The sequence below is a fragment of the Hypanus sabinus genome, chromosome 4 (genome assembly GCF_030144855.1).
Source record: "Hypanus sabinus isolate sHypSab1 chromosome 4, sHypSab1.hap1, whole genome shotgun sequence".
Classification (NCBI taxonomy): Eukaryota; Metazoa; Chordata; class Chondrichthyes; order Myliobatiformes; family Dasyatidae; genus Hypanus; species Hypanus sabinus.
Window position 1 is genome coordinate 52712261 of NC_082709.1, and position 14341 is coordinate 52726601.

General features: G+C 40.1%; 1 protein-coding gene across 3 annotated transcripts in view; it reads right to left on the minus strand.

The window, feature by feature from the left end:
• vps8 (VPS8 subunit of CORVET complex) overlaps nt 1-14341 on the minus strand; it is a 607159-nt gene that overhangs the window by 454092 nt on the left and 138726 nt on the right. For all 3 annotated transcript variants that reach the window (XM_059967078.1, XM_059967079.1, XM_059967080.1), the window contains 4 exons: nt 12844-12963; nt 12397-12453; nt 11351-11433; nt 8441-8525 (listed from right to left, as the gene is read on the minus strand). In XM_059967078.1, coding sequence (XP_059823061.1) covers nt 8441-8525; nt 11351-11433; nt 12397-12453; nt 12844-12963 — 345 coding nt within the window. The remainder of the gene's footprint in view (nt 1-8440; nt 8526-11350; nt 11434-12396; nt 12454-12843; nt 12964-14341) is intronic.

Here is a 14341-nt window from a genome sequence, read left to right on the forward strand (position 1 = left end):
CAACCCCATAGAACCAAAAATCACTGTTGACAACACCCAGCTGACAAATGTAAATAGCTTCAAATACTTGGGAAGCATCATCTCGAGTGAAGTGTTTTTGGACAAAGAAATTGACTCCAGGATCAGCAAGGCCAGCCAGTCTCTGAGGAGGCTGCATACCAGAGTGCTCAATCAACACAACATCCGCATCTTCACAAAGCTGAAAGTCTACACAGCTATGGTCATCCCGTCTCTCCTATATGGATGTGAGACCTGGACTCGGTACCGACGACACATCAAACAACTGGAGAAATTTCACATGCACACCCTCCGCTCCATCCTTGGCATTTGTTGGCAGATTGTGTCTCCAACTTGGAAGTCTTGGATCGCGCAGAGTCCACCAGCATTGAGTTCCTGATCATCAGAACTCAGATGTGGTGGGTGGGACAAATCATCAGAATGGACAACCACAGTATGCCTCGCCAGCCGCTCTAGGGTGAACTGGAGACAGGAAAGAGACCTCAGGGTCGTCCGTGCAAGTGCTACAACAACACTGTGAAGGAAACCCAACGCTATTGTGACATCCAGCCAAGGGAACTAGAAGCTGCGGCTGCTGACAGAACCCACTGGCGAGCCTTGTGCTAGAAAGCCTACACCAGTTTTGAAAACAGGCGCTGCCAAAAACTGATGGAAAATCATGTGCGGCGTCCCAGAACAGCAGCCACAATTATTACAGCAATGGACTTCCAGTGCCCCCATTGCTCTGTACTGTGCGCTTCCAGACTGGGACTGCTAAGGCACCTCCATGTTCACAGATGAACTGCACAACAGTGTGTCTTCTAACGAATCCGAAGGACTACCACTAACTATTTGCTAAAGTTGAATATCTTGTAAATATACTTTACCTATAATTTTATACTGGTGTACGATCTGTCATCTCTGGGCTACCAATAACTGAGTATGAGCAGTATTTATACAGCATTCGCTATAGCCCATTATCCTTTATTGGAACATACCAACCTTCCTGTTTGGTTACATCTCAAATCATACTGACCCTAGATGTATTTTGTTTATGAAAGGTGGCCTTCTCACCGCTGAGTCACGTGGCTGTTAGCAGAGTTACACAACAAACCAAGTTTGAATACAAGCGTAGTGAGACGGTTAAATATTAAAATAATCAGGGGCATCGGTAGGGTAAATGGTGACTATCTAATCAGCAGAGCAAGGAAGTTTAAAAGCAGAAGGCATAAATTTAAGGCAAGAGGGGAAAGATTTAAAGAGGACCTTAGGGGCAGGTTTTTTCGCACAGAGGGTAGTGGGTATGTGGAACAAGTTGCCAGAGGAATAGAAGAAAAGGAAAAATTGCAATATTTAAAAGGAATTTAAGCAGATAGATGGATAGGAAAGGTTCAGAGGGATATGGGCCAAGTGCTGGTGCTTCGGTCTAGCTCATAGAAGCAATGTGGTTAGCATTAACGAGTTGGATTGAAATTCCTGTTTCTATGCTCTACAACTCCACCTATGGAGAACCAATCAGTCTTAATCTCAGCCAATAACTAAAGGTATGTAAGTTTAGTTACATTTTAAGCCAACCAACAATTCCATTTCCAAGAATGAAAAAATATCATATTTTTAATTACTGCACATTAAAAGATATCTATCTGTCCAATGTACCAATCCTGTAATTATTAAATATTTAAGACATTGTTAAATTCATGGGAAAAATAATTATGTTAAAATTCATATGATTAGGATTCATATGATTAGGAATAAGAATAAAACAGCAAACTGTGTGTAGTACAGACCACCAAAATAATGCACGAGCGGCAGACAGAAAGGCTGGCTCAAAGAAGTAATAAATAGAACAATGTGAGTTCTAATTACTTAAAGATAGAAAATGTCAGGCAATAATATTTCCCCAAGTTGGGTTGTCTGGAACAGATGACATCATCTCAATATTAATGAACGTGTATTCAGTATTCAGATAGCAAAAATAAAATCAACAAAAGGATAGATACATTTTGGAATTTTATCTTGAAGAATTCAGTGGAAGCTCAATTGTGCAGTACTTTTAGTAAAAGGAATTGCTAACAATTTCTGGATTTTAAGGGCATCCAGGGATACAAAAGCAACTGAAGTTAAACATCAGTCATGATCCTATTGATTGAGGAAATGCTAATAAGGGTCTGGAGGTTACTTGCTATTTGGGGCCCTGTTAATCACCAGCCCTTCCCCAAAGCTTTATCTAGGGTCAGCTGTTTGCTTCTAGTGGTGGGAATGACAAAACTGAGCTAAGTCACTGTGGTCAAGTCTCAGACACTGAGTCTACCTCTGTGACTCAGAAAGGAAAAGAGAAGAAGAGCCCTGTGGTGATAGTGGATTTGTTAGTTAGGGGAACAGACAGGACTTTCTGTGGGTGAGAACAAGATTCCTGGATGGTATGTTGTCTCCAGGATGCCAGGGTCTGGGGTATCTCAGATCAAGTCCTCAATATTCATAATTGGGAGGGTGAACAGCCAGAAGTCGTGGTGCATGACATGGGTAGGATGAGTGACGAGGTTCTGCATAGGGAGTTCAGAGAGTTAGGTGCAAAGTTAAAGGACAGGACCCCCAAAGTTGAGATCTCAGGATTGCTACCCAACGCCATACATTAATGAGGCCAGAACTAGGAAGATTATACAGTTTAATATGTGACTAAGAAGTTTGTATAGGAGGGAGGGCACAAGATTTTTGGATCATTGGGCTCTCTTCCAGGGAAGCTGGGACCAGTATAGAAGGTACAGTTTGCACCTGAAATGGAGGGGGACAAATATTCTAGTAGGAAGGACTGTTAATGCTGTATGGTGGGGTTTAAATTTGAGTTGCAAGGGGATGGGAACCAGAGTGCCAAAACAGTTAGTGGAGAGGTTGTGAATGCAGCTGCTGGTAAGACTTCAGTCAAAGTTAGGAATCAAAAGGCTGAGCACTCAAGAAGAGAAAACAAGTTAGTTTTAAGTAGCAGAGAAGGTGGACAAGGGAGATGCAGAACAAATTCCTCAATGAGGTAGCTAGGCAGCAGTTAAAATTAAACTGAGCTTCTTTGTGTATCGTGTTGCAAACTTGTTGCAATTGTTAAGGCTATGGAACAAGTCATACTGTACAGAAAGAAAAACTCAGCCAAAATGTTAATAGATAGAAATGTCAGCTTTTGATGCAGGGAGAAAGAGCAAGTTTTCTAAAGTTGAAGAATTATACCAAGTTTTGAAGGCTGCAACATACTCAGATGTAAAATGAGGTGCTGGTCCTCAGGCATGCTTTGGACTTTATTATAGCACTGCAGAAGATCATAGATATAAACATGTGGGAGTAGGAGGGTAAAGTAGGACGTTGCTTTGGGTTGCACCTAAGTATTATGTGCAGATGCTCTGTAAAGGGATCACCAATCCCTGTTTGCTTTCTCCAATGTAGAACAACGTCCTGACCGATAGATGGTTCTACATCATACAAAATTCTGCAATTCTGCAATTTGGATTGGTTTGCCTTTAGATCAGCAAGTCTGGAAAATGCCCATTTCACATGTAGCAGAAACAAACAGGGACAGCTTGCCTTGGGCAGCCTCTTCTGGCCCACAGATTTTGCTTGCATAATGAGCCAGTATTAATTAAGACATTATTGAGACTAATCCAGTAAAAAAAAATGAGTCATTTCAAATTACTTGCTTGAAAATAGAAATAAGAGATAATGACTTAATCGATTCTAATTTTGATTGCAGCAGTCATTATATGCCATACAGCTGGGAGAAAAAAAAACTTTCATCAAAACACAAGTCATGCTAAACAATTTATGTACTCTGAAGGGAACCAAACACTGGTGGAGAATAGGGACTACAGTTATCCAGCACTTTTTCCATTCCTTAATATCTTATATTGAATAAAAATAAGCTTTACCACTCCACAGTGAAATGCAGTCAATGAATGTATTACCAATATAATCTTCCAGTAAGTGACTAGATTTATAAATACTAAAGTTAGAATGCAGTTGGCAATCAAATACAAACCAAGGCAAACAGTGATCAAACCATGATATTATTTTGATTTTTGGGACCATAACTACAAGAACAACATCAATATATTAACAGCTCTATGGAGAAGTGCCGAGGATGTATGTCTCAGTTATGAAGACTAAAGATATCTTAGCCCTTCAACCTGGAAATCAGACACCGAAGAGAAGTAACTGCTGAGAAGAATACTAAATATATGTAAGGATATGCAAAAGTTTGGGCACCCCAGACAAAATTTCTGTTACTGTGAATAGCTAAGTGAGTAAAAGACGACCTGATTTCCAAAAGGCATAAAGTTATAGATGACACATTTCTTTAATATTTTAAGCAAGATTACTTTTAATTTCCATCTTCTCCAGCTTCACAATAACAAAAAAGGAAAAGGGCCCAAAGCAAAAGTTTGGGCACCCTGCATGGTCAATACTTAGTAACACCCCTTTTGGCAAGTATCACAGCTTGTAAATGCTTTCTGTAGCCATCTAAGAGTCTTTCAATTATTGTTTGGGGAATTTTCGCCCATTCGTCCTTGCAAAAGGCTTCTAGTTCTGTGAGATTCTAGGGCTGTCTTGCACGCGCTGCTCTTTTCATGTCCATCCACAGATTTTTGATGATGTTTAGGTTGGAGGACTGTGAGGGCCATGGCAAAACCTTCAGCTTGCGCCTCTTGAGGTAGTGCATTGTGGATTTTGAGGTGTGTTTGGGATCATTATCCTGTTGTAGAACCATCCTCTTTTCATCTTCAGCTTTTTTACAGACGGTGTGATGTTTGCTTCCAGAATTTGCTAGTATTTAATTGAATTCATTCTTCCCTCTACCAGTGAAATGTTCCCCGTGCTACTGGCTGCAACACAAGCCCAAAGCATGATCGATCCACTCCTGTGCCTAACAGTTGGAGAGGTGTTCTTTTCATGAAATTCTGCACCCATTTTTATCTAAACGTACCTTTGCTCATTCCGGCCAAAAAGTTCTATTTTAACTTAATCAGTCCACAGGACTTGTTTCCAAAATGCATCAGGCTTGTTTAGATGTTCCTTTGCAAACTTCTGATGCTGAATTTGCAGTGAGGATGCAGGAAATGTTTTCTTCTGATGACCCTTCCATGAAGGTCATATTTGTGTAGGTGTCGCTGCACAGTAGAACAGTGCACCACCACTCCAGAGTCCGCTAAATCTTCCTGAAGGTCCTTTGCAGTCAAACACGGGTTTTGATTTGCCTTTCAAGCAATCCTACGAGCAGTTCTCTCGCAAAGTTTTCTTGGTCTTCCAGACCTCAACTTGACCTCCACCATTCCTGTTAACTGCCATTTCTTAATTACATTACAAACTGAGGAAACGGCTACCTGAAAACGCTTTGCTATCTTCTTATAGCCTTCTCCTGCTTTGTGGGCATCATTGATTTTAATTTTCAGAGTGCTAGGCAGCTGCTTAGAGGAGCCCATGGCTGCTGATTGTTGGTACAAGGTTTGAGGAGTCAGGGTATTTATAAAGCTTTGAAATTTGCATCACTTGGCCTTTCCTAATGATGATTGTGAACAAGCAAATTAAGGTCTGAGACCTTGGTAAAAGTTATCTGAGAGCTCAAATCTCTTGGGGTGCCTAAACTTTTGAATGATGTTCCTTTCCTTTCTTTTCCACTCTAAAATTGAACAAAACAAAAATGATACACTAATCTTGCTTAAAATGTTGAAAAGAATGTTCATCTTTAACTTTATGACTTTTGGAGATCGGTTCATCTTCTACTCACTTAACTATTCACAGTAACAGAAATTTTGACAAGAGGTGCCCAAACTTTTGCATGCCCCTGTATAAAGGGAAATATATAAGCATGAAATAAATTAATAAAACAAGATCCAAATATTGAAGTCAGCTCAAACAGGTTATCACGAACTATCTGCACAGACTTTTCATGTATCTTGCCTTTCATATCCCTTGTCTTTATGCCAGTTGCTAATCCTTTCCATCTCCAAAAGAATTCTTTGCCTAAAGGGAACACTGCTCTATATGTCTCACTGCGTCTGGTGCACTCAATGGCCACTTTATTAGATACACCTTTACAGCTAAACATTTGACAGCAACTCAGTGTACAAGAGCATGCAAATGTGGTCAAGAAGTTCAATTGTTGTTCAGACCAGACATCAAAATGGGAAGGAAATGATATGTGAAATGACTTTGACTGTGGAATGACTGTTGATGCTAGACAGGGTGGTTTGTCCATCTCAGAAACTGACAATCTCATGAGATTTTCACTCATAACAGTGTAGAATTCACAGAGAATGACATGAAAAATGAAGAAAAGAAAAAGAAAATCAATTAAGAGGCAGTTCTGTCGGTGTAAACATCTTGTTAATGAGAAAGGTCAGAGGAGAATAGCTAGCCTGGTTCCAGTGACGGGAAGGCAACACTAACTCAAATACGTGTTACAACATCACCTGACTGTGCAAGTGATGCCTCCCTCCCAGATGCGCTGAACAACTTCTACACTCGTTTTGAGGCAGAAAATGACGTGGTGGCGAGGAAGTCCACCCCTCCTCCAAATGACCAAGTGCTGTGTCTCATTGTGGCTGATGTGAGGAGAACCCTGTGCAGGGTCAACCCACGGAAGGCTGCTGGAGCAGACGATATTCCTGGTAGAGCGCTTGGAGGATGTGCAGACAAGCTATCAGATGTTCTCACTGACAACTTCAACATCTCGAGTAGCGCTGTTGTTCCAAAGTGCTTCAAGGCCGCCACCATCATCATCGTGCCGAAGAAGTCTTCAGTGTCCTGCCTCAATGACTACCGTCCCGTTGCACTCACATCCATCATCATGAAGTGTTTTGAGAGGCTTGTCATGAGGCACATCAAAACCCTGCTGCCCCCCTCACTGGACCCCCTGCAGTTCGCATACCGTCCCAACCGTTCAACAGACAATGCCATTGCCATCACCCTCCACCTGGCCAAAAAAGACAGGTACGTTCGGATGCTGTTCATAGACTTCAGTTCAGCATTCAACACAATCATCCCTCAGAAACTGACTGGAAAGCTGAGCCTACTGGGCCTGAACACCTCCCTCTGCAACTGGATCCTAGACTTCCTGACTGGGAGACATCAGTCAGTCTGGATCGGGAGCAGCATCTCCAACACCATCACACTGAGCCCCACAGGGCTGTGTGCTCAGTCCACTGCTGATCACTCTGCTGACCCACGACTGTGCTGCATCACACAGCTCGAACCACATCATAAAGTTCGCCGATGACACAACCATGGTTGATCTCATCAGCAAGAATGACAAGTAGGCATACAGAGAGGAGGTGCAGCGGCTAACGGACCGGTGCAGAGCCAGCAACCTGTCTCTGAATGTGAACAAAACAAAAGTGATGGTTGTTGACTACAGGAGGACATGGAGTGACCACTCCCCGCTGAACATTGATGGCTCCTCAGTAGAGATTGTTAAGAGCACCAAATTTCTTGGTGTTCCCCTGCAGGAGAATCTCACCTGGTCCGTCAACACCAGCTCCAAAGCAAAGAAATCCCAGCAGGGTCTCTACTTTCTGCGAAGGCTGAGGCAAGTCCATCTCCCACCCCCCAACCTCATCACATTCTACAGAGGTTGTATTGAGAGCGTCCTGAGCAACTGCATCACTGCCTGGTTCGGAAATTGCACCATCTTGGATTGCAAGACCCTGTAGCGGATAGTGAGGTCAGCTGAGAAGATCATCGGGGTCTCTCTTCTTGCCATTACAGACACTTACACCACACGCTGCATCCACAAAGCAAAGTTTTGCATCCACAAAACTTCACAAAGCGGTGAAGGACCCCCGCACCCCTCATACAAATTCTTCTCTCTCCTGCCATCTGGGAAAAGGTACCGAAGCACTCGGGCTCTCACGACCAGACTATGTAACAGTGTCTTCCCCCAAGCCATCAGACTCCTCAATACCCAGAGCCTGGACTGACACCAACTTACTGCTCTCTACTGTGCCTATTGTCTTATTTATTATTTATTGTAATGCCTACACTATTTTGTGCACTTTATGCAGTCCTGGTTAGGTCAAAATGACAATAAAAAGTGACTTGACTTGACCTGACAATAGTGGTGTGCAGATGTGCATTGCTGAATGCACAACATGACGGACCTTCAAGTGGATGAACTACAGCAGCAGCAGATCATGAACGTACACTTACCGGCAACTTTATTAGGTACAACAGTGTATATCAACATTTTGTAGTCAACAAACAGTGGTATTTCAGCTATAATTAATGGTCTGCAACCATTACAGGAAATTTTGACGGTGTGGGTATATTGTATGTCATTTTTGGATTTTTTTTATAACACTATAGGGATTTTCAGAGTAATACTAGTATAATTAGAAAAATCTAAGCAAATATGCATGTGTTATGCAACACAATAATTAAACAAGTTCCTCTCTTATGACAAAAATACCTGCCGAACTGGATCATTCAGGTAACAGCCAATGACTTTAACATAGAGTTGTTTCTTTTCATACATGAATTCACAGACTTGGTAGCTGGAAAGAAAAAAACTGTGATTACAAAATAATATTGTGAACAATAATGCTTACAGAAGCACTTCACTACCCTCCAAGGAAATCTGCGTCATTGAAAAGATATGGGGAATGATTCAAACGATCTCATTACCTCTGGTTTGCTCTGCCAAAGACCCAGAAAAGATAAATGAATCAAGCGAACTGAACTGAAACTATTTTGCTTCTAAACTTACACTGAGCTTATGTGAAATAAATTCTAATGAGTCACTCTACCAACTGGGAAGAGGGGATGAATTAATAAGTAAAAAAGTTTTGATTAAAGATGATGAAGCATGTACACACATATCATCTATAACTTTCCAATCATCAACTTGAATAATACAGAATATATTGCATTAGCCATAAAGGTTCCATGTAATTTTAATAAATTTCATTACCCACAGCATATATTTCTACTCATTTGACTAAAAACATTGCATTTCTAACTTCACTTAGTTACGATGAAAAGTCTGCTATACAAGATTAATTTTGTTTCTTTCTGCACAAATTCTGCCTGACCAGCTGTGCATCTCCAGCTTTTATCTTTTATTTGTTTCCAGCATCCAGAGTATTGAATTTCTTTACATAACATTAGCTAAGTCTTTTACCGTCAGATTTTACTTTAATAATGCACTCAAATGTTAAACTCTAAACACAATAATCTGAATATCTACCTGCAGAGAGAAAATTCTTTACAATAGATGCAGCATGCATATTTCATACAATATCATGATGTAAACTTCATAACCTAACAGTAACTCCTTTGCTTGCATCTTTGGAAACAGCTCTATTTCCATCTTTAATATCTATTTTTCCCTTTCAGGGTTCTTTGAAGACCCTCACCTGGAGTTACTTGCTGACTACGGATCTTTGTGGGAATGGGACCCGCTGTCGGGGTTTCGTAACTGGCTGGTCTTCGTTACACCAAAGGCTCGGCCTAAGAGCACCGCTCACCTTTGGATGATCAAATTTTTGTGGCTGTGAGGATGAGGGGGATCGAAAGTCTGTGTCCGAGAAGAAGACCGGTGTGTTGTTGAAGACGGAAGATCCTTGGCTGTGTGCCAACAGACTTTTAACATCATAAACCAGTGAGTTGTTATTCCTCCCCCCTCGCTGAGAAATGGAGACATCGCTTTCTCCCTTATTTGGGAGAGAGAGAACCTGTGGTATGTCAAATGCCAGGTGAACAAGTATACTAGGAGAATTCCAAGTCTGTATTTTTGCTGTTGCCTTGCTCACACTTAAGTGCTCAATGGTGGGTGCCAATGCTTTTTTTTGCTGGTGGGGTAAGCGGGGGAATCATTGCTTGCCGCTGCTTACACATGGGAGGGAGGGGAGCTGGGGGGCAGAATTTGGGGCTCTAACATTTAACTGTTGTTCATTCTTTGGGGGCACTCTTCTGTTTTTGTGGATGCTTGAGAAGAAAAAGCATTTTAGGATGTACATTGTATACCTTTCTCTGACATTAAATGTACCACTGAAACCTTTGAAACTATTATACTTAGATAATTCAGATATATTCATTCAATCTCAAGCAAGTTTGGACATTTATAGCCATTAATTAAAGACACATTTTGTGACACAATTTAGGTTCAGGATGCACTTAGGGGTAGATTGAACAGAATATGAATCCTTTTATAGAATAAAAACAAATGATAAAAACTATTAACTTCAATCTATTCTAAGGATTCATAATAAATAAAAATGAAAATCAAAAATACTGTAGATGCTGGAAATCTGAAATAATAACAGAGAAAGCTGGAAATGCTTGGTAGTTCAGGCAACATCTGTGGAAAGGGGTTCTTACAAGGTCTAAAAACTGAAATGTTAACTGTTTCAATTTCCATAGATGTTGTCTGATGAGAATTTCTCATAACATTACCATGAAAATGTATTGACTGAAAAGGAATTAATATTTCTAAACCTGCTCAATTTTCAAAATAGAGAAGTTTGAACATTAAAACCATGCATGACCAGCAATAATAATGGTGCTGTAGATGCGCTCAAGAATGAAATGAAGTCTGATCCACATTAAACATTGATTTGTTATTGCTAGTCTATCATTGGTAGAGAAAGGAATCATAAACAAATATTGACTATCTTACAGGTACTAACTAGTAAATAAATTTATTGTTTAATGCCAAGTAGTCATAAATTTAACACAAACATTTACCTGCTTACACTGCTCTAAAGGGGACAGAGTTAGTCAAGACATTGCTCACTTAATCCAGAAGGCAGAAAAGACTAATTTAGCCATTTTGCAGGTGAGAATGAATAAAGGCAATTTTTCTCAGCAGAACAAGATGATATGCACTGGGGAGACATTCTTTTTAATCCATTAACCTATCATATCGTTTTGATTGACCTGGAAGAAACTACAGATATTTGTAGCTGGACATATGACACTTTATCATTTCATCTAAGTCATTAATAGAAATAAGAAATAGCTGAGGCCTCTATTCATCCACAAAACTCTCTGTCCATTTATATGTAAATGACATTTATTATTCCTTCTCTGATTCTTGTCCTTTAATCAATCCTCTGACCATGCTGATATACTTCATTAACCCTTATTTTGTGTTATAACCTCTAAGGTGGATGTCCATCCAAAGAGGAATTACAAAACATGATATTTAAAAAAATATATAAATGATGAAAAATTATTGGACACTATCTTTTGAATTTAAGTAGATGCAAATACCAAGTTCATTAGCAGCAAAATTACTACTCAGAGCCACAAAATATACCATTAAACATTTCTCGCTGATAGAACAGGCCTTAATAGAAACCATTTCAACACAACTCACAATGCAGCTTTCTCTGCCATGGCAATCAATCTGCTTTCATCAAACTGGACGATTCCTCCAGCCTGAAGCAGCTCTAGAAGAACCTAAAAAGAAACCAAATCCAGTTAATGTAATTAATAACTGTCTTTTCTTTCTATACTGCACATGAAGTTTGAACATTCCGTTTTCATCAAATATATACTGCGCTTGCTTAAAGATATATAGTTCAGGACTGATGAAGAATCTACACATGGCCCACCCCAGTTTCTCATCTGCACTCTGCTCATGAGGGCATCACTTATCAATTTCTATACATACACTGATATTATTCAGATCCACTTCTCCACCAACTTCTTGGGTCATGAGGTTATCAACTGTGTTTCTTCTATCAGTTTCTTATGCATCATCTACTTTTCCACCATGAAATTGCACACCCAGGTCATGCTCTGCAGTTCCTTTTTTAAAGCCTACAGACCTCTTTATTTCTTCCTTCATCATTTTCCAATCATTTTACCTGCTATTTTTCAAACATTAATCTGCTCCTTAATTCACTGCTTGATTTGGCTTACTTCATATGTGGCCCAATCAAAATATAAACCACATTCATTTGTTGCACAAAATTCCAGATCCATAAACTAATAGTTTCTACTCCCTCATCAACTCCTCGTTAATAATGAAGCAGCTTGTGATTTATATCTTTATGAAATGCTTATAAATGAAGTCATTATTCCCAAAAAAATTCAGGGATATTTGCTGTACTTAATATTTCCACTATATTCCTTTCACATTCCACCTCCTGCTTCAATTTATCTTACGCCTATTCTGCTTTTAAACACCATTTTAAGATTAGATAGAGTTAACCCTTATCACATTTCACATCTGTTCAATTGGCTACAATGGGTGGTGCTGCCACTTCATAGCTAAATGCATCTTTGCACCAAAAAGGTCACTGGCAAATCCAAACCTGAAGTTGGGAATCAGAAATTGAACCATGGCAATCTTGCAGTTTGGACTCTCTAAGAGTACATAATCTAACTGCACACCCCATTGAATCAATGCCACTTCACCTGTTGCCTCTCAGCATGTCGAGATTCATCATCAGGACTGCACAGAAACTCAAGAACCTGAAAGACACAGAAGTGAGTATTTTTAAGAAGTTATTCAAATGCATTATTTAAATGGAATAGTTGAAAATTTTCCTTGCTTAAATCTTCTCACCCCATTTCCCATCACAAATCACTGACTCTTGCTTGAGACTGAAGCAAAATAAGAGATGGCATATCAGTTCCAGCTCGCACAAGTGTAATGCCAGTTGTGTTAAATGAGGCAGTACGGTAGGTTGAAAGTGAAAGGCATATTCTATGGCAAAGGAATATTGCTGGGTATTTACTGACTCACATAAAAGGGTGGATCAAATACTGAACTACTTTGTCAAAACAAAAGATTGGATTAGAATTTAGGAAACTAACTTTGCATCAAATTCTGAATCATCGCAATTGCTTAGAATAACTCACCTGATCAAAAAGCATTCTGTTGACAAAGAGTGTGTTGTCCGGTTTTGCCAGCTGCCTTGCTAGAAAGGTAAACAGACACCCAACCTGTGATGGAGTGAAGTGTGAATTCTCCACCATTACCTACAAGTAGTAAAAAAAAACAAAGAAATTCAAGTACAATAGAACTAACACACCCAATAACTGATTATCATGAAATCAACAAATTATATACAGTATTCATACTTGCATATTCATATTTATCTATAAAACCTAGAAATACTTGCAGAGAAATGTAGCTTCATACCTGTAACATATATTTAGCCACCCCAGAAAGTGAATTTCAGATAAAATTTCTAGCCCTACTTTCAATACACTTTTTAAATCAAGCTCCTCTGTGGGATTTAGTTCAGTATCAGTAACCTTCCCTGGTGAACTAAGGTTGAGCAGGTTATAGCAGTTCTCTTTGGCGAGACTAAGGATGAGAGTTGACGAGAAAGGTGATTAAGATTCCGAGAGGCATAGACAGAGTGGACAGCCAGCACCTTTTTCCCTGGGCCGCAATCGTCAATACCAGAGACATCCATTTAAGATCAGTAAGTGAAGGAAAATTTAGGGGAGATGTCAGAGAGTTGGGTGCCTGCAAAGCACTGTTGGGGTGTTGGTAGAGGCTGATACAATAGGGACAATTAAAAGACCCTTAGATAGGCACAAGTATTTAAGAAAAATGAAGGGTTATGGGCAGTGTTGGAGGGAAGGATTAGATGGTCATAAAGTAGGTTTATGTTGCATGGCAGTACAAGATGGTGCTGGTGAACCATGGCAACATTTTGCAGGTAACTGACAAAACTTTGAAATATACTTCTGAACTATACTCAAAGCAATCTGCAGCCTGCTAAATCCTTTAAATAATGTACTTTTGAACCATCTTACTGAACCAGCAATTTCACAAGCTTCTGAATGACTCAGCTAACAACTTTGAAGCATGCAGGTACTGCACCTTTAAGCAGACAAAGGTACATTGCCAGAGCTGAAAGAGAGGAGGAGGGGAAAGAATCAAAGCCAGACTGAAACACGAGGAAATGAAACAAGCATCTCTTGTGGCTAGAGAACAAGACTGAGGGCCTAAGGGCAAGATAGCTGTACCGTAGGGAAGTGAGGAACTGCTGCGTTCTGTGTTTCACTGAAACACAGCTCACTCCAGATACACTGGGAACACTCAAAGGCTTCTCAATACATGGTCTATACCAGACTGCTGACTCTGAGAGGGCAAAAGGTGGGGGTCTGTGTTTCATGATAAACTCTTCGTAGTGCTCTGACACAGCAGTCTTGTCACATATTTTCCCCCAACCTTTAAGATCTAACATTTAAATGCCAACCATTCTGGTTACCAAGAGAGTTCTCTTCTGTGATCCTGACCACCAAAGGCCAAAGTTAAACAGGCACTCAAGATACTGAGTGCTGCCATTTGCAGACAAAAAGCAACCAACACCTTTCAAATCATTGTCGAGGACTTCAATCA